General features: G+C 47.2%; 1 protein-coding gene across 1 annotated transcript in view; it reads right to left on the bottom strand.

The window, feature by feature from the left end:
- Positions 1-21,836, bottom strand: part of YPEL2 (yippee like 2) — an 85,438-nt gene extending 63,602 nt beyond the window's left edge. Inside the window, exons 1-2 of the mRNA XM_075336223.1 lie at positions 21,723-21,836; positions 6,832-7,146 (exon numbers count right to left, since the gene is read on the bottom strand). Of these exons, the coding sequence (XP_075192338.1) occupies positions 6,832-6,948 (117 nt within the window). The 5' untranslated portion in view covers positions 6,949-7,146; positions 21,723-21,836. The remainder of the gene's footprint in view (positions 1-6,831; positions 7,147-21,722) is intronic.
- Positions 21,837-22,163: the final 327 nt, after the last annotated feature.

Raw genomic sequence — 22,163 nt, 5'->3', positions numbered from 1 at the left:
TCCAGAGAATAAGCCTAGACTTTATTTAGCATAAGTCAAAGTTTCCGAGCCTTTTTCTCCACATTTCTGCTGGCTCGGTCGTGCATTTCATTTTGGGCTATTTTTAGCGGCTATAAACCATGCTTGCACAGGAGATTTTGTTGCAGCAAGAACTGCAGAGACAAACTGATATTAATCATGGTCTGTATGTGATCAGAGCACATTCCTGCTTATCTCTTATTCAGTCCTCTAGACTTATCTGAAACAGCTAAATACTGTACACCAGAGGACGACCAATAAAGATCAACCGGTCCAATTAAAGGTGCATTTACACTGGCCGATTGAGGCCATTAAAGGGAACCAATCACCAGGATTTTCGGATATAAGCTAAAGCCAGTGCTATACTGGCACTATCCAGCTAATTCTATACATACCTGTAGTGGTCAGCACAGATGTTTAGGTTTTGAAATCCAAGAAAGTAAAGTTTATAAAATCTGCAGCTTTTTGAGTGACAGCAGCTGAGGATCAGATAATAGCTGGGAGGTTATTCAGTTATCCCATCCCCCTGTTAGAATTAGCATAAGTATTATACAAGCGATTTAATTTTTGACTTACAGGACCTGTACTGAGGTCATACCCATGTTACCCGAAGGGGCTGGGCCTCAGCCAAAGCTTATACCAGGAAGCAACATTTTTCTGTTGGTTGAGGGCCCGCCCCTTCTGGTCACATGGGTATGACCTCAGTACAGGTCCTGCAAGTCAAAAATCGCTTGTATAATACTTATGCTAATTGTAACAGGGGGAGGGGATAACTGAATAACCTCCCAGCTATTATCTGACCCTCAGCTACTGTCACTCAAAAAACTGCGGATTTTACAAACTTTACTTTCTTGGATTTCAAAACCTAAACATCTGAGCTGCCCACTAAAGGTATGTATAGAATCAGCCTGATAGTGCCAGTATAGCACTGGCTTTAGGTTATATACGAAAATCCTGGTGATTGGTTCCCTTTATTGGCCTCAATCGGCCAGTGTAAATGCACCTTTAATTGAACCGGTTGATTTTTACTGGTTGTCCCTCTGGTGTACAGTATTTAGCAGTTTCAGATAAGTCTAGAGGACGGAATAAGAGACAAGCAGGAATGTACTGGCTTTAGGTTATATACAAAAATCCTGGTGCTTGGTTCCCTTTAATCAACTATTGGTTAATCAATATAATGACTGCCAAACAGGCCAACCACACGTCAATGTGTGCAGAACAATGGATGAAAATTATCTTCAGTGCGCACAGTATACCAGTGTTATCGGCAGCACGTGTCCGGTTTACATGGACAAGCTGCCTAGAATGATTTTTAAGCTTGCATAAACTGAATCTGTCAGCAAGTTTTTGCTATGTAATCTGAGAGCAGCATAATATAGGGGCAGAGACTGATCCCAGCAATGCGTCCCTTATTGGGCTGATGTACTCCTCACCCCCCCCCCCCACACACACACACACACACACAAACATGCAACCCTGACACTATTTGACTTTAGAATTCTAATGTATAAAATCACCATACCTGGTACCTTCTACTGTGTAGCCCATTATTTTATTGTCCACAATGGCTGCTACAGTGGCATGGATAATGCTATGGAAAGCCTGAACCATGGTTTCACATAGCACCAAAGTCATCAGGGCTAGTCCAGATTACTATAAATCACAAATTCATAGATAATACCTGGTGCCCTCCTTCTGTTGGTTGGACTAGTCCAGATGACAATGGCGCCATGTTCATACTATTGCAGTGGATCCTTGTTTCAGGATTTCCACAGCCCTTCCTATGACACTAACAGTCATTTTGGCCATGAAAACAAAGAGCCACATTAGCAGGGAGCACCAGGTGTGGTGGCGATACATCAGAAATTGATAGATTGGAGGACTGCTTTATTGTATTAGTCTTGTCTTATCAATGTACTTAAAGGCAGGAAATTTAATGAAATATTGTAGATGTCAAGTGGCCCAGTGGGAATGGTCAGCAAGGACATTGTCCACTTTAATACATACGAATGGCCCAAAAAAGGTACACCAACAGCTGAAAAACACCCATGTAGTGAAAATATTAGTGCAACTTTATACCCCACCCCAGAAAAAAAAACCCCACCTTTTTATATGCCAACGGAATTCACGGATAGGGTCTACTATTGTTTAGTGCCTACAGTATTACTTATTGATTAGATTAAAAGGCATTGTTTGCAAGGTGTTTTTCTTTGCACAATCTGTTTTTAAAATGGAAATTAAATTTTCATAATGGCCACTGGGAATTGTATTTAAAACTAACTTCTAGTTCCGTAAATTCACATGTACATTAGCCACAGTGGTCAGTAGTTGTAGATTCTAATGAGCGTGTGCAAAAGGCCACTGTGAATGGACAGGGTCAAGTGTGACATACCGATATTGAATACGGTGTTATCAGCTGAGTTTACAGGTGTTGCCTGTCATGGTCAATCCTGCCTCTGCTGATAAGGAGTCTGCTGAAAAAAGATAAAATAGCTCTGGTAGGCAGGTTAAAAATGGCAAGATTACTAATATGTAATAAAAAAAAAAAAATAATAAATAATCAAGAAAACAATAAAAAAAAATAAAAAAATACTGAAAGTTCCAATTATAGAAGTGCTCTTTAGAAAGTTATGTACAAATAGTTCTAGTAGTGATGAAAAACTACGTAGAAAAAAAAAAATAAAAAAAATTAAAATTTAAATATAAAAACGGTCAAAATTGCTCTGAACGGCTATGAAAAAGTATTGATGTGGATGCTGGCCTAGTAGGCTATTTGCCCATGGGACTCTGTACCTGCTGATTTATCTGGATTTTCTAGATAAATCCGCAGGTTTCAGCATGTACAGACACTCTCCATGTTATCGTATGGGACATGGGGAGTGCTGTGTCAATGCTGCGGTATGTGCGGCTGCGGAATATGCTGCGGATGTCCTGCAGCCGCACGTAACTGCATGTCAATTATTCCTGTGGAAATAGCTGTGGAAATCTCGGCTCTCCACTATGGAGATAGAGGCCAGGACTTCCGCAGGTAAGTCGCATGAATATCCGCAGGTTTTCCGCAGATATTTTGCTGGAATCCCGCAGCCATGGATAGCTGCGGATTCCGGGGAGATGCTGTGGGAAACCTGCGGATATATCCGCAGGTACATTGTCCCGTGGGCACATAGCCGTGAAGGGTATGGTTGGGTTCTCCAAAGTCACTTCTCAGAATGTAGCCTAGCTATAGTGCCCAGTTTTAGTAGACTTCTAGGAAACAGTCTTAGGCTAAGTTCACACATCCTGTGTTTTGCATCAGTCACAATCCGTCGCCTTGGGGAATTACGGTACCCTGCAAAATATTTTGCAGGAATCCTGTATTTCCCCATAGACTTATATTAGCGACGGATTGCGACTGATGACCCTGCGTTGCATCCGCTGCGTCGCGGTCCGTCGTTTTTGACTGACCGCCGAGCGGGGAGCAACGCAGAATGTAACGTTTTTCGGGCCGTTGAAAACAACGCACCGCGCAGGAATCCGTCGCGATCCGCCAAGCTTGTAATGCATGTCTATGGTGCAGGATTCCGTTGTAATCCGTTTTACAACGGAATCCAGCGCAGGATTCCGTCATGCTCTACTGAGCATGCCCAGCATGTTTGGCACGCCCACTGGGCTGTCCCAAACACAGACGGATCATGACTGATCCGTCAAAAAACGGACGCACAGCGGATGTAACGGACGCAACTGATCCGTTTTTTCACAGGATTCTGGGGGGGGATGGAGCACGATGTGGGGTGCGCAGCATGGGGCATGGAGCACGATGTGGGGTGCGCAGCATGGGGCATGGAGCACGATGTGGGGTGCGCAGCATGGGGGCATGGAGCACGATGTGGGGTGCGCAGCATGGGGGCATGGAGCACGATGTGGGGTGCGCAGCATGGGGGATGGAGCACGATGTGGGGTGCGCAGCATGGGGGATGCACACACACACACCCCCCCAAAACACACACACACACACAGAATCACAAACACCCCCCTACACAGACACCCACACAAATATACGCACATACCGCACCACACACACACACACACACACACACACATTGCACAAAACATACCTCCTCCCCAAAACACACACGCACCCAACACCCACATAAACTGCGCAACACACACCGCATTACACACAGACAACACTGCAGACACAGCGCTCCACAAACAACGCAACACACACAACGCAACACATAAACAACACCGCTCTCACACACACACACACACACACCCAGATCATTTACAGTGCCCTACACAAACACTTGGCAACTACACACAACATCTATATATCCCTATCTATATATATCTATAATTGCCTTATTCTGTCTGAGTCTGTCTGTCTTGCTCCAAAATTGTGCCCTTACGGTGACAAACAGCGGATTGGCCGCTAGGCTCGCCATGGCCCCGCCCCCCCGCACGGATTGGCCGCTCGGCCTCACGGATTGGCCGCTCGCCTCGCCTCCGCCCCCCCGCACAGATTGGCCGCTCGCCCCGAGGTGAGCGCATCAAGGTCCTGCAGCGGCGGAACACACACACACACACACACACACACACACACACACACACACACACCAGATCAGACTCACTCTCTCACACACCTCACACACACACATCAGATCGCATCCACACACTCACATCCCGTGATATCGCTTGCTTCTCGGCGGCGATCCTGTGCGTGCAGTGACCTTCCAGGACCTGCCGGAGGATCACATGGCCGGAAGCATGTGGTATCTCCGGATGTTGTGATTGTGTGAGCGGTGAGCACGTATGTGCGATATCGTCAGTGTGTGTGTGTGTGTGTGTGTGTGTGTGTGTGTGTGTGTGATCGGATGTGCAGCACAGCTGCTGGGACCGCCCAACGGTGGGCACAGGGAGAAGTGGGGTGTGTGTGTGAGTGTATGCGATCAGATGTGTGCGTGTATACTGTCTGATGTGTGACTGTGGAGCACGATGGGGGGTGCGCAGCATGGGGGATGGAGCACGATGGGGAGTGCGCAGCTTGGGTGATGGAGCACGATGGGGGGTGTGCAGCATGGGGATGGAGCACGATGGGGGGGTGCGCAGCATGGGGGATGGAGCACGATGGGGAGTGCGCAGCATGGGGGATGGAGCACGATGGGGAGTGCGCAGCATGGGGGATGGAGCACGATGGGGAGTGCGCAGCATGGGGGATGGAGCACGATGGGGAGTGCGCAGCATGGGGGATGGAGCACGATGGGGAGTGCGCAGCATGGGGGATGGAGCACGATGGGGAGTGCGCAGCATGGGGGATGGAGCACGATGGGGAGTGCGCAGCATGGGGGATGGAGCACGATGGGGAGTGCGCAGCATGGGGGATGGAGCACGATGGGGAGTGCGCAGCATGGGGGATGGAGCACGATGGGGAGTGCGCAGCATGGGGGATGGAGCACGATGGGGAGTGCGCAGCATGGGGGATGGAGCACGATGGGGAGTGCGCAGCATGGGGGATGGAGCACGATGGGGAGTGCGCAGCATGGGGGATGGAGCACGATGGGGGGTGCGCAGCATGGGGGATGGAGCACGATGGGGGGTGCGCAGCATGGGGGATGGAGCACGATGGGGGGTGCGCAGCATGGGGGATGGAGCACGATGGGGGGTGCGCAGCATGGGGGATGGAGCACGATGGGGGTGCGCAGCATGGGGGATGGAGCACGATGGGGGGTGCGCAGCATGGGGGATGGAGCACGATGGGGGGGTGCGCAGCATGGGGGATGGAGCACGATGGGGGGGTGCGCAGCATGGGGGATGGAGCACGATGGGGGGTGCGCTGCATGGGGGATGGAGGGTGCACACCTCGCCCCAAAAACACACCACACACACACACTGGGAACCACACACACACACACACACACACACACACACCCAACACCCAAACAGCGCGGCACACACAAATATACGCACATACCGCACAACACACACATTGCACAAAACATACCTCCCCCCAAAACACACACACACCCCACACAAACCGCGCAACACACACAGCTTGTTTGAGGTACTATATAAGCTGGTCACATGATATAATACAGCAGAGATTCTCAGTACACCATGCTTGGATGTGCTGTATGGATTTCTCCAAGTGCTTATAAAAACAAATCTTATTAATTTGGAGTTCCAAGGGCATACTGTAGAAGCAGTGTATTTTGCTCACAGACTGCTCTGCAGTGTGCAACATATCCATCATTGAGCCAGGGATTGATTATAGCGCACTCATGTAGTAAGAGGTGACTAACCGCTCCCTGCAACGACTTGACTGGAACTGAGCAGCTGCATGGAGAATAAAAAAAAAAAAACAAAAAAAAAAACAAAAAAAAAAAAACTTTGTTTCTCCCTGTAGCTGCTCTTCCAGGTAGCTGGGTACATAGGGTTAAAACACCTATTTACTTGCAGATTAACCACATCTTTGCAAGCAAACATTTATAAGTTTACAGGAATAGGTCGCTGTTCTCATATTTGATGTTGGAAAAGCCAGTAATACAAACAGGCCATACATCACAGCGAAAATAATAGTGGCAGAAGCAAATTAAAGTTCTTTAGCATAGCACAACACAAGTATAGAAGTTTAATATGGAAATCAGCCAGCACCTGAGAGCCTAAGGGCAGAAATTCTATTCATCCATTTTCCTTCATTTATGTAGCATGCCACCAACATATTCTGCAGCGCAGTACATAGATTGACATCACTCGCATCATTCCTGCCAGATATACAATATAGTAAATGTGGGAGAGATCATTCGAGGAGTTTCAGAAGTAGAAAAGCTGTTTTACCTTTGAAATAAGCTCATCGTGGTTTGCCAGGTGAGCTCTGCAATGAATGCAGCTGTATGTTCTATGGCAGGATGGCAGGTAGGCCTGAAACGTTTTGGACCTTGTCATTTTCACCATTGGAGCCACTGAACGCTGAGTAAACTCTGGAGTGGCCCACGAGGCGCTCCCGCAGGAAGGATCGCACGGGAAACACCGGAAGACGCAGGTAAAGGCCGTGGTTTGGCAGGTTACGGGTGTGGGGGCAGGCTCCACACGCTGAAGGAAACACTAATTGTTACAGGTTGTCCAGAAACAGGCGGCAAATATCTCAACCACCTGGAAAAATAAAGAAAAAAAACAGAAGTAGATTTTAGTAGGACAGTGAACGCAGTCGTTACGTTATAGAGACATAATGAATGATCACAAATAATAGGACAGCCTAATTGGCAATATCCAAGGGTACCAAAATGGCTGAGATCTGACAGAGGCCAATTATTCCAGATACTACACTTAAACGCGGTTGAGTCTTAGGGCTCATTCACATGACAGTTTTGTTTGTCCAAGTCAGTTCCTGTTTTTTGCGGACCTACTGACATGAGGCAGAAGCACTTCCGTCAGGTGCTCGTTCCCGCGTTAGTGTGTCAGCATCTGCCTGCACTGCAGTGTGCGAGCAGCCGCGGGGGTGGGGGGGGGGGGGTGGGATGATGAGTTGCCGTCAGGAGGTTAGTAAAGTTCATTACCTGCGGGGATGAATTCCTGAGGTCACTGCACTGCTCTCCCAGTCAATGGGGAACATTCTGTTCTTCATTGACTGGGACAGCGAGTATGGATCGTCATGGGACCCCCTTATTGGATTACGCCAAACCAGGATTTTTCTTTTTTCCCAATAAATTGGTGAAAAAGGGAATGTTTTGGGGAGTGATTTTTCAGATAAAAATGTGTTTATCGTCTATTTTTCTTTTATTATTGACTGGGTTAGTGATGTTGGGTATCTGATTGACGCCATGACACTACAACCTCTGGGCTTGATGCCAGGTGACATTACACATCTGGTATCAACCCCATATATTACCCAGATTGCCACCGCACCAGGGCAACGGGATGAGCTGGGTTAAGTCCCTGGACTGTCGCATCTAATGGATGCGGCAATTGCGGCCGGCTGATATTCCTAGGCTGTCGGGGGCTCCCAATAACATGGGTCTCCCCAGCCTGAGAATACCAGCCAGCAGCTGTGAGGCTCACTTGGCTGATGTCAAATTTGGTGGTGGGGGGGAACCGCATGGTGTTTTTTTTTTTTTTAATTATTTATTGTACGATATAGATCTGCCACTGGTGGCTGTGATTGGTTGCATCACTAAGATTATCTTGTGTTCGCCAAACAAATTGAGGGTATGTGTGGGAAAATATAATAATCATAGGTAGGATCCCATACACAAACATTTTTTTCAAGAGAAAGATTGTTGCAGACAAAAATATACCGTATTTATTTTAATATCCATAAACCAAAGTTTCAGCATAATGCTTTTTTCAAGGTTTATCTAAGGATATGGTCACCAAGCTCAGGTGAATATTGCTCCTACCCCTTTGCCCTGGATTCTGTTCCTCTTAGACTTTATATGGGGACCAGCATCTGGTCAGATACCCTGGACTGCATCTAACTCCAATTCCGTTTTTTTGCGGTCCTCAAAAACCCCCAAAAGACGGAGGTCACACGGATGACACATGGACCATATACGGAACGGGACGGATGCGGTTGTCACAAGGATGCATCCATGGAAAAAAAAAAAAACAAAAAAAAACAAACACCCCAAACAGTTCCGTTTTTGCGGTCCGCAAAAAAAGGTCCTGTCATGTGAATGTAGCCTTAAACAGGGGTTTCAAAACCGGACAGCGGTCATCTCAAAACTGCTGAATCCAATGGATCCAAATATACAAGTACAATTACGGTAATATACACGCTATAAACCTCCTATACTGCATACACACCTAGAAACAAAAGGTCACCCCATGAATGCTTATGTAACAACTATGCGCCATTCCCGCTAAGCTTACATTTGGCTTACTATATGCTCTATTTACCAGCGAGCGCCTGCTGCGATGATGGGGACGCTCTCATTTTCATGCATTGCTTGAAGCCATAGACGACATATCGGCCATTATCCATTCCATTGTGCAGTACAAGAGATCCGTAGCACTATTTAAACCCACACAGAACAAAGTGATGTTGTATGTAATTTATTCAATGCTCGCTGGGACGTGTAATGAAATGGTCTGAATCCATCTATTGTCTTTAGACTATTAATGTATATGCTTATTTATTCATTGTCCTGGTGGAGTTGCTGATAGCAGCAGTTAGAGCACTCTCCTTATCTTTCTATGGCTAAATGGGATCCAACAGTGGTCAGGAGTCAGACACTGCGCGAATGCATTACATCCCATAATGCCACAAATGTGGACAGGTTTTTCAATAGCCAACGAGCTGTCCCACAGGATTCTGTTCTATTACGTGCAAAAGAAAAAGGACCTTCACAATATTTAGAGTTCGATAAGCACATTTTTATTGCTCCTATGAAGCAACTTTGCAAATGGTCTCGATTACATATCCCTCTACACGCTTGGATAGCAAAAAGTCGGGGACAGATGAAGACGATGAATGCAAAATTCTGGAATAGAAATGGCTCCATTTATGACTGTTTCCATCATTAAAAACATTTTAGAGATTTGGTGAGCTCTTTTAGGACGTACCCTAAAGGAAAGGTTTTAAAAGGGAATCTGTTACCAGGTTTTTGCTACTCCAGCTGAGATCAGCATAATGTAGGGGTAATCACAGATTCCAGCGACATATCACTTTTTTTTCCTTTCTGTTCTTTTGATTAAAATCACTTATCTGTGCAGATCGACCAGTCCTCTGACTGACAGATTTCTGCATACACTGTGCATAGGCAGAAAGTTGCCAATTAGTGGGGGGTGGGGTTATGCAAAGTTCATGAATATGGTGGACTACATGGTAGCAGATTTTGTTATAATCTCCTACTGATAAATAAATGTTATCAAAACTACAACAAGCAGCCCTGTAAGGGTAGTTTCCCACATCTGGCTTTTCGACGGATTCGGCTCACTCCAGTACAGTGTATACAGTACAATGGCAGCGCGACAAGCGCCGGTCACATGCTGTCATGTGACTGGAGCATGTGACCCGGAATTTGCGGCGCTGCCATTGTACTGTATACACTGTTCTGGCGTGCGCTGAATCCGGCGAAAAGCCGGACGTGTGAAACCGGCCTAAGTGACACAATGCTGAAATCAGGGTCTACCCCTACATTATGTGGTCTCAGATTAGACTGTCAGATCTCTTTTAGGCTGCTTTCACACCTCTGGTTTTAGCAGAGCCGGCCAATCCGGCTCTAAAACCTATGCAACGGATGCGGCGACAAAACCGCATCCTTGGCATAAGTTTTTTTACATGCGGCCTGTCTGGTTTTTGCCGCTTGTGGCAGGCTACTGAGCATACGCAGTGGAAAAAAACGCATGCGGCGGCCGGATGCAGTGTTTGCCGCAGGACGCCACATGCGGCGTCCATAGGCATGCATTGCAAATCGCGCCGCATCGGCTGGATGCGGCGCCATGCGGGTTTTTTTGCCGGACAAAAAAACGTGCCAGGCAATGTTCCAAACGGCCGCCGCATCGGCTAAATCTGCTGCATGCGGCAAAAACCGGATGGAACGCAAGCCCATGCGGCACAATACGGCACTAATGTAAGTCTATGCAAAAAAAAATGCAACCGGCGGCAAAAAAAACCCGGTTGCGGTTTTTCTGCAAAGCGCCGGATTGTGCCGCACAGGAAAAAATGGAGGTGTGAAAGCAGCCTTAAGGGTATGCTTCAAGCAAAGCTGAAATATTGAAGGAGGCAGCAAATGGCACATGAATTCTGGCTCTGATATGTTGATGCCCCGCGTCATGCATTTCTCTGTCCCTTCCGGCTATAGTAATAGCACAGGGTAGCAATTTTTGTCAGAAGTGATCCTTTACATTCACAACTGGATATTGCTTTAAATGAAGAATCATCAATACAATTAAGTTGCCGGCTTATGTTGTAGAGCAATAAGTCCGGATCATGCAGGCCAATAAAATGTTCATGTGTCAATATTAATGACTTAAAATTATCCCTTAGAGTCTTGCCCTAAGTGAACATGACTCATGTCTATGAAGCTAATAATGCACCTTTACATTTTACTATTCACTATACATTGATTACATGTAAGGAAAGGCATCAGCAGTTTTATGCTGCCTGAACTACAAGCATCAAGAAATACTGACCGGGATCAAAAGAAAGGAGACAATGGGTGTAGTCTGCACAGTCAGCGATTCAATGCAGTTCAGACCAGGGGGTGGACATGCGGTTTATTGACGTCTACGCGTTTCGAAACCTACTGGCTTCTTTTATCATGCTTTTTTTTGCTGGCCACAACGCTGATAACTTATCTATGTGAGCATCAGAGCTGTGGCCAGCAAAAAGGAAAGGCATGATAAAAGCAGCCAGTGGGCTTCAAAACACGTAGACTTAAGGTCCAGTCACACTAAGCAACTTACCAGCGATCCCAACAACGATAGGGATCGCTGGTAAGTTGCTAGGAGGTTGCTGGTGAGCTGTCACACTGCGACGCTCCAGCGATCCCACCAGCAACCTGACCTGGCAGGGATCGCTGGAGCGTGGCTACACGAGTTGCTGGTGAGCTCACCAGCAACCAGTGACCAGCCCCCAGTCTCCTAGTTACAGCACACATCAGGTTAATTAACCCGATGTGTGCTGCAGCTAAATGTGCACAGAGCAGGGAGCAGCGCACACTGAGCGCTGGCTCCTTGCTCTCCTACTTACAGCACACATCAGGTTAATTGCCTGATGTGTGCTGCAGCTAAATGTGCACAGAGCAGGGAGCAGCGCACACTGCTTAGTGCTGGCTCCTTGCTCTCCTAGTTACAGCACACATCGGGTTAATTGCCTGATGTGTGCTGCAGCTACATGTGCACAGAGCAGGAGCCGGCACTGACAGTGAGAGCGGAGGAGGCTGGTATCAAAGGTAAATATCGGGTAACCAAGGACAGGGCTTCTTGGTTACCCGATGTTTACATTAGTTACCAGCCTCAGCAGAAGCTGGCTCCCTGCTCACTGCACATTAGTTGTTGCTGTCTCGCTGTCACACACAGCGATCTGTGCTTCACAGCGGGACAGCAACAACTAAAAAATGGCCCAGGACATTCAGCAACAACCAACGACCTCACAGCAGGGGCCAGGTTGTTGCTGGATGTCACACACAGCAACATCGCTAGCAACGTCACAAAAGTTGTTCGTTACCAGCGATGTTGCTAGCGATGTTGCTTAGTGTGACGGGGCCTTTAAATATACCGTATATTCACTCCCTGGGCTGAACTTCATTGCATTGCCGGCAGCGTGGACTGGATCCATTGTGTCCTTTCTTTTGATATCTGCATACTGTGGAGCCTTATAAACCAAATGAGAATAAAAACACAAACTTAAAATCACTTAAAAAAATTTGTTTACCTAGTCTTAAAATCAGTATACAGACAACATACACCATCGATCGTTAAAAGATGGCTATGGGGAGGAGAACCGGGAGAGAGATACCCAGAGGTTGGCATTCTAGGGACCAGCGATATGACGCCCCCACTCAACAACGTCTAACCCTCCAAAAGCCCTACACAGCTGCTATTAAGTGCTGCTATACTGTGTATAGGGCATATATACATACAGTGCGATAGTACAATGATATCCAATTGCAATACACCACAACCAACAGTGCCCAGTAGCAGATATCCAATTGCAGATGTACCACAACCATTGCTGCCCAATAGCAATTACCCAGAAAAAAAATTCTACAGTACTTAGCTTGAATCTTTCACAATCCAGAAACTATAGTCTTCAAACTCCCATATATTGGTGTGACAGGTTGTGTATTAAAAATAATGCAATGGCGTCATACACATGCCTGTTAACCTGCGATACAATAAAATATGGCCCATTGTAATAGATAACTGGTACTACGCTCAATAGCTGCTGTCCAACTCAAGGGTTTCTTCCCGACGCATTTCTCCCCTCATATGATGAGGGAGGGGTTCATCAGGGGCATCCTAGCAGTGGGCTTTAGAAATGACCGTGCAGATTGAAAATTGGTCACATGGAATTTACTAATATAGATGTAGAGCCACCACGTATTTTATGCCGCTCAACTCCATCACTCATTCTCCCATTTGTACACAGTTAGGCTATGTTCACACACTGCGTTTTTTACCTGCGTTTTTGGGTCCGTTTTTGCTGCAGAAATTTCTTGAGAAATTCTTGTAACCTTTCTGCAGACATTCCCCAGCAAAACCTATGGCAAAAAAAATTAGCTGTGCGCACACTGCGTTTTTTTCTTAAGAAAATTCTTTCAGTAGATTTTCTTAAGAAAAAGAATGAGCATGTCACTTCTTTTCTGCAGCTAACTGCGTTATTTGCCATAGATAATTGGCACAATAACGCAGGGAGCAACCAGCGGTAAAAACGCACCAAAAACGCACCGAAAACGCAGGTGCACTAATCCTTCACTCTTCAGAAATTTCTTAAGAAAAATCATTTTTCTAGTGTGAACATAGCCTATTGTGCTTTTGTCGTTACAGACCCTTGCACAATGAAATACTGAAGGCAACCTCATTATAAAAACAATATTACAAGAATCAAGAGTAAACAAAAAAAACTAAAAGAGCCAGGCAATACAGTGGCTTGCACTGGGTTGTTCTCCTTCAGCTTTTCCCCTCCCATGTCAACTTGATAGACCGATGCCTCTCCATTTGTGTACAGACCTGTCAATGAAGCTGTTCAAAGATGTTAGATGGGACAGTCACTTTTTTTGTCCACTACTTGGACACCCCCTTCTCAATCGGAGTTTTTGCCCCCGTTAGGCCGGAGTCACACTTGCGAGAGACTCGCGCGAGTCTTGCACTGCTTCACCCAGCATGGCCGCACACTCTCCGGACAGGAGGGTCTCGGCTGCATAGAAATACATGCAGCCGACCCGCTCCTGTCAGGAGAGTGTGTGGCCACGCCAGGTGATGTGATACGAGACTAGCGTGAGTCTCTCACAAGTGTGACTCCGGCCTTGAAATAACACTTATACTCACCTCTGATGCTGAAGCCATTCCAGCAGTGTCTACACTCGCTCTCCTGGGGTTCATGTGGCATCTTCCCTCACTCTCCTAGGGATAGTGCTACGTCACCCAAACCCTGTACCCAGTCAGCACCAGCTTTACTCTCTCCACTTTCAGATGAGGTGAACATTAAGAGAAAATCAGAGCTGCTGACGGCTATTAACTTCCTCTTGATGTTTGATACGTGTGAAAGTGGCGTCAATGAAACCAGTGCCGATTGGGTGCAAGGCTCGTGTGATGTAACAATATCCCGTAAACCCCAGGAGAGCGAGTGCAGACATCACAGAGTGGAACAGTGCTGGCACGAGAAGGGGGTATAAGCTTTTTGATTTTAATGGGGACAAATTTGGTGCTTTAGAAGGAGTTGTCCAAGTAGTGGACAACCCCTTTAAATAGATCTTCTGTAATTGAAGACAGTGCAAACAACCTTAATGTGGCCACTGATCTTCGCAGTGAGGCAACCGGCCGTATTGACAGGTTCCCTTTAGAGACATACAGAAAACAAAACATGGACTATGATATTCGTTTGCAATGTAGGGATCGGCTGCAATGTGTCCATTCAGGTATTTATAGCTTTGACCTTTATCTAGTAAACAAAGATTTCAACTTCCATTTGGCCTTGAACACCTTTATTATGTTCTGTCTGCGGAGTGTCAGTATTCAGAGGCAGAAGACACCAAACATGAAAAATGTGCAGCTTTCTGTCCTTGAGGACATCTGCCAGCTGTGTCTGCTTGTGGTCATCCAGGTTTTATCTTCCGTGTATTGGAAAAACAGGTCAGACCGAATACTTACTGTGGTGCATGCGTGTGATCGAGAATCCCAGCATGGATGGAGGAGCTTAGGGAAACCAACAAAAAATCCCTGCATAATCCATTTTTACATACCACATTAGAGATTTAATAGAATTAATATTAAGAGGCTTCTCCTTTCAGGATCTGTATCTACTAGCCACAGTGCCATGTACATCAGCCGAGCCGCTAAGCTCAGAGATTGGCGGCTCTCATAAGGTCACCGCCACAGCGGCGGATATACCCGGTCAGAAAAAGTACCTACCCTGTTTTGTTACGCAAATTAAAGCATTTGAGGCCCCCGTTTACTTAAAAGAAGACCCCTTTAAGAGGAGAGGTGGAGTACTTTAAATATGAACAACTTAGGGATATTTTTTTTTGTAATATATTTTTATTAATTTTGAAGGTTTGTTTTTTTTCCCCCCACGGCCTCTATGTATCACAGTATATGACAGACAATAGAATGAGTTAAAGGGACTGTCAGCACAGAATGAATGTTCTAGCCAAGTACAGGTGCTTGGTGCACATGGCGGGGCCAAACATTTATATACACCTTCCCACCTGATTGTTTTCCCATCTATCTCATCCCTTCTCTGGCACTGTGAGGTCATAAAAGCCAATGAAAGACGAGGGGAGGATGGAGATTGAGGGAACACAAGCAGGTCGTAAGGTGCACCTAAGATGTTTGGCCCCATCATGCACTGAGCGTCTGGACTTGGTTTGAACAGTCATTCTGTGCTGACCGAGTCCTTTAAAGGGTATTGGTCACCCCCTTTGACAGTTTCAAGCTATTACTATGAGCTTACAGGTAATAGGATGTTGAAAGTAGTCTAAGGCTAGTTTCATACTTGCGTTGTGCGGGATCCGTTGCTATCCGCCACCTTGAGGAATTACGGTAACCGTTGCAGGAAACAGTTTTATTCCTCATAGGCTTCTATTGACTACGGATAGCAACGGATGGTCTTGCGTTGCATCAGTCAGCCGACGCTGCATTGCATCCACCTGGCAGATGGAACGCTGCATGTAGCTTTTTTTGCGCTTGGCGAAGCATAAAAAAAACCAAAACACAACCAGCAGGATTCAGTCGGCGTCCGTTGTTTTTATAATGGACGCCTATGGTGGCGGATTCCATTAGAACCCGTCATTTGACGGATTCCATTAACGCAACTGTCTTTACACAACTGTGCATGCCCAGATGTGTAAAGACAAGAAGAAAAAAAAAAAAACAAAACTAACGGATTGCGTCACTTTGTACGATCCGTTGCGCCACCATATGCAACGCATCCGTCACACAACGCAATGCAACGGATGCCGTTCAATGCAAGTGTGAAACTAGCCTAACCTGTATGCCTCATAGTGGATGCTTTGTTCCAGAAATATAAATTTACATCGCCATTTGCAAATTAGCTGGGGTGGGGGTGTCAAGCAGGCGGACACACATACCTGGGCGATTTTGCAAGGGGATAGAAGAGGGGGGTAGGCGGGAGGACTCCTTTTAACAGCACAGCGATAACAGAAGTGGAGCTGACTCACCAGCGCATGCGAAGATTCAATAGGGGGTGTATTAACTCAGGCTGAAGAACACTACTGCGCATGAGTGGGATTTCTTCCCTGGAACCAACCGCCCAGTAGGATAATTTACATATGGTGAGCTACAGTTATATTTCTGGAACAAAGCATCTACTATGAGGCATACAGGTAAGACTACTTTTACCATCCTATTACCTGTATGCCCATAGCAAGAGTTTAAAAACGGTCAAGGGGGGGGTGACCGATTCCCTTTAACTGTGAACCAGTGGCTTGGTTCTGATGGCAGCGTCTGTATTTTTTTTCCCCTGGATTTCTCGAACCTATTTAACAGGGATCTGTTAGATGAGGTAGCAAAAACCTGCTGAGAGCAGCATAATGTAGTAAAAGAAATCCTAAATCCAACGGTGTATCACTTAGATTACAGGGTGCATCAGATGTGACAGTTATTGGATGTAGCAGAGCTCAGAAAGCTAACCCTACAAAAATCACAGCTGTCTGAGTACATTGTATAGTGACAGTGAGCTGCTAAATCACAGGAGGGGCCATGGTCAGACTAGCAAGTACCTGAGCAGTAATCTGGGAAGTGATAACCTGCTGATGATAGAACAATTATTCTAAGCAAAAGAAGAGCACACAGCATGATACATGACATCTCTGAAATCTGTGTTTGTGCCCCCATCTCCTGCTGTCTTCATATTACATACCAAAAATCTACTGCTGGGAGATTCCATTTAATGCTAAGAGAAAAGCGCACTCTGACCGCCTTAGGCTATGTGTGCACGCTGAGTATTTGGTTAGGACCGTTTCACACGTCAGTGAAAAACACTGACGTTTTTCACTGGCGTGTAAAACACGCACATGTCCCTCCGTGTGCCGTGAATTACGGCACACGTGGGTTGTCTAAGTGCAATCCGGGCTCCGTTCTCCGTGATTGCACTTAGAGATTCACTCACCTGCGCCCGCTCCCGCTCTCCATGGTGCTGAACGCTCCCGCGGTGCAGCATCCGGCCGGCGCTGACCCCCGCAGCAGCTGCTTCCGGGTCGGCTGTGTCGTGCATCATGAATATGCGCGACAGTAATGAGCCGGCTTAGAAGCAGCAGGGAGAACGGGCTGCAGAGAGCGTCGCTGGAGCCGGGTGAGTTAAAATGCTTTTTATTTTGGAAGCACGTTTTTTTCTGGCACGTGTTTCACGGACCACACCACTGCGTGGTCCGTGGGACATCAGTGATGCCAGAAAAAAATGGACATGTCTCCGTGCGGCAATCACGCACACGCGGGTACGCTGCACGGAGACACGTGCAGTGAAAAATCACTGATGTGTGAGCAGACCCATTCCTTATAATGGGTCTGCGTATGTCAGTGATTCTGGTAAGTTTAAAAAAAAGCACAAACGTACCAGAATCACTGACGTGTGAAAGGGGCCTTACAGAAATTTCTGCACCAAATCTGCATCTACTGGAAGAAAAAAAAAATGCTTTTTGTATACATTTTTCATGCATTTGGGATGGAAAAAACGTTGAAAGAATTAACATGCTGCAGATTATTTTCTGCACCAAATCTGCAAGGGAAAAAAAATAAGCAACATGCGCACAGCAGTTCATGATTCTCATTGACTTTGCTGACATAAGGATAGGCATGCAGTTTTGTGACAAAGCTGAAAACAAAACAAAAATAAAAAAAAACAAACCCTGCATCAAAAACGCAGTGTGTGCACATAGACTTAAAGTGAATCTGTCCGGTATAATATGTACCCAGAACCATGAGCAGTTCTGGATGTATATTGCTAATTCCTGCCTAACCGTCCCTGTATACACTAGCATAGATAAAGGGATCTTTAGAAAGATTATTCCAAAAGATCTTTTATCTTATGCTAATGAGGCCAGGGACTAGTCCCAAGGGTGTGACTTCCCCGACTAGTCTACCCTCTTAGCATGTTTGTACACCCCTGTGGGCGTGCCAACATTCTATTCAGAATCACCAGCGGTGCCACGCGTACCTGTGTTTGCTGTGACCGCACTTCCGAATGCTGGGCACTTCCAAGTCATGCGCAGTATGAAGCTGGGTGTATGCGTCCCGGCTTCAGAGAGGTCTACTGTGCATGACTGGAAGTGCCTGGCAGTCACAGCAAACACAGGTACACGCATCACCGCTTGTGGTGATGAATTTAATAGAATGTTAATACACCCCTGTGGGTGTACTATCATGCTAAGAGGGAGGACTAGTCGGGGGATATAACGTCCTTCGGCCTAGTCCCCTTAGCATAAGATAAAAAAATCTTTATAAACACTTTCTATAGATCCCTTTATCTATGCTAGTGTATACAGGGACAGTTAGGCAGGGATTAGCAATATGCACCCAGAACGGCTCGTGGGTCTGGGTGCATATTGACCTGACCGGTCCCTTTAAGAGCACTGTGAGCAGCATGCATGTCTGCACATTACATAAGCAGAAGAATGTATGAGATTGAAGTTATTTCTGTGTGCTACACTTGTTGTCAGACACCCTCATGGGTGCAATGATTCCTGGGTGTCCCTGCAGTGGTACACCCTGTAGTCAGCCTAATTTAGGAGGATCCTTCTAAGGCTGGAGTCACACTTGCGAGAGACTCACGCAAATCTGGCATCGCATCACCCGGCACGGCCACATGCTCTGCTGATAGGAGCGGGTCGACTGCATGTATTTCTATGCAGCTGAGACGCTCCTGTCAGGAGAGTGTGCAGCCGTGCCAGGTGAGGCGATGCGAGACTTGCGCGAGTCTCTCGCAAGTGTGACTCCGGCCTAAAAGGAATTGTTAAGACGACTACATTATCTTATGTGTAGAAAATGACATTCAGTGCCTGGATAGATAAACTTTCTGCTTTTTGAGGCCAAGATCAAAGAAGAGTCTACTGCATACGACTACATTCTATTATGCCTAGTAAATTATACAGAATTAGCCCCCCCTACACACCTCAGGATTTGTAGGGAGCCTCCTTCCTACAAGAGTCCCATGCACTTCTTTCTGTGAATTGGTCACATTGGTGCAAGCATTTGACCACATTTTGAGAAGTGTTTGAGGGAACAGCAGATTACTACATCACACATTGAGAAAATGTATGTAACCCGATTTCTTCCTCCTTTCTACACTATGGGAGACAGTAATACTCTTGTAGTCCTACCTGACCCAGAGATTGGTAGGAGCCTAGGTTATAAAGATTTACTTGTGGAAAGATCTGGGTCTGATGTATCACCAATCCAGAAAGCACCCATCAGGACGACTGCAACTCTACAGTGGGAAATCTGCCTCGAGAGGTCAGAAGGGAGGGATGAATCGGGAATGTCAAGATGTCTTATCTACTACTGGTCAAGAACAGTCAAGGGCGTCCCCGACTTTTTATTCGGGACACATGGCTTGCTCCGCCAGACAAAGTATGAGTAGGAGGGGGTGTGGGGTCAGTAAAGATCGATTTCAGCCAAAGGCTTGTTTGGGGGTGGGACAGCTTTACAGGGATAATTCTAGAAGGTATGATAGACTAATGGGGGTATGCACCTGCAGATTATGAGGGTTCTGGTATTAGGAACAGCCTACTGTTTGCCAGGTTATGTGCATCCCGTGAAGGCATTGTTCACCTGCCCTAATTAGAAGAACAGACAGTATTGACAAAAGCCAAAATACCGACTCACTCCCCATGTGGAAGTCAGAGCCACTGGATAACCCACAGCAGTGTACCTAAATAGATGGGGTTTCAGGCTGGAGGGGAGGTCAGAAGACATTGTCTGCTGATGGCCAACACACAGGGGTTCAAGGGACGGGGAGAAAAAAAAACAAAAATCTTGGCTACATTTTTCTAAAATGTGCACCACACATCCACTATAGGCTGTCTGGTGTCCTACGAGCAGCCATCCATCGAGGTGTCTTCACTAGAAGCAGCACAGATGCCTCACAGCTTACAAAGTCACAATGACCGGGCCGCCACAGAAATAACATGGTCATATGGGTCTTGTCCAATATGATGTACAGGCTGGGGACTGCGTAGCCCAAGTGACCCAGACATATACACTGGCCGGCAATGAGCGCCGAATGACCATGCTGATGCCACAGCTGCCCGTGAAGTACCATGCCATTGTGCCGGTCTGAAAGGCTCATACTTGGCACTTGGTCTTCTACAATTCAATGGGCCCAATCCATTATTGCATGTGTGCCTGTTTTGTGTCTAGACGTCTTGTGAGCAGCATCTCGGCTTGGAAACCACTGAGAACAGGTCCAAACTGGAGGGATAAGAAAGTGACTGGCAACGCGTTTCGGAGCAGGACTTTTTTTACCCTCCCGGTTTGGACCCATCCTCAGTGGCAGCGCCGGGGCCCACCACCCTTTTCCCAATGCTCCACAATTTCTGCCCACAGTAAAGGACATCACACATCAGTCATGGAAGCATAGGAACAAAAACATGCTGGACAAGTCAGGGTTAACCTGCCTGCTCCGTTCCAGTGCGTCCGTTTTCTACACATCAGACTGAACCACTCAAGTTTATAATGACCCATATAATAAAAAGAAACACACACACACACACACACACACACACACACACACACACACACACATACACACACACACACACACACATACACACACGGTAACCCAATAATAAATGCACGTTTCATAACACATTTACTAAAACTAGCGGAAATGTGGCAATGTTGCTATGGCAACCAAGCAGAGCCCGGCCTGTCTGCTGAGGGCAGCGCTGCACTTAGTACTGGGAGCAGTGACAGCAGCAGGGCAGGCGCCTCCTCCATGCCGGAGTGTTGGTAAATACGAGGCCCACATGGAGCAGCTCCACCACAGGCTTCTGCTGCACAGCAGGCCCCTAATGTCCCCACAGGAACCGAACCAGCCAGACAACAGGGCCCGGGCCAGGAGCCGACACCTGCAGGTGGGCGTTATGTCGCGATAATCAGCGACATCTGCAGTGCAAGCCGCGATCAGCCATCTACAGTGCAAACCCTACTGTGATCTGCGACATCTACAGTGTACCATGGTGCGGCAATCTGCGACATCTACAGTGTACCATGGTGCGGCAATCTGCGACATCTACAGTGTACCATGGTGCGGCAATCTGCGACATCTACAGTGCAACCCATGTGATCTGCGACATCAGAGGCGCAAACCCCGGTGTGATCCGCCACAGCTGACCACAGCGGAGCCGCCAGCGCTGCAGGTGACATCTGCACACACAAGTGACGCACAGCGCTGGCACCGGAGCGACATTTCCTCTGCAGAGGCGGCTCACTGTGCTGGAACTCTTCTCGCATGTTTTGCTGTCACTCTCCAGCATGCTCTGCGTGCCGCCTGTCACTGTGCACATCCACACAGACACGCACACAAGCCCAGCTCGTCCGCCACTTACTGAGCCCAGCGACACGCTATCTAGTGTCCCGAGTGGAAATGGTCACGCAGCTGCAGCCACTTTCCAGCCAGCTCTGCATTTGAGCTCTCTGCAGTTCTCCACAAGCACAACTGAAGCAGCTCGCGCATAAGTGACACCTGGAGCCACCTATACGTAGCTGCGAGCAGCTAGCAACACTGCGCTGATTGGCTGCTGCTTGGCGCTGCCCCTTGTCGAGAAGAGCCAATCATAACACAAAGAAGGGTAATGGGGGCGGAACCAGGACACCGCTTGGGGATTAACTGTATGCAAACAACAGGGTCGTCCTGGTCGCCAGGAAGCAGCAGACGGTCAGCCCTGCTCTCCGGCTGTCTATACGGGGCTCCTGCGCTCCATTACGCCTTTATCCCCTTTCCTTCTGTCTCTCGGGCTCAGGCGCACAGTGTTTTCCTGGGAATGTAT

The sequence above is a fragment of the Anomaloglossus baeobatrachus genome, chromosome 2 (genome assembly GCF_048569485.1).
Source record: "Anomaloglossus baeobatrachus isolate aAnoBae1 chromosome 2, aAnoBae1.hap1, whole genome shotgun sequence".
NCBI lineage: Eukaryota > Metazoa > Chordata > Amphibia > Anura > Aromobatidae > Anomaloglossus > Anomaloglossus baeobatrachus.
This window is presented reverse-complemented; position numbering and strand designations above follow the sequence as displayed.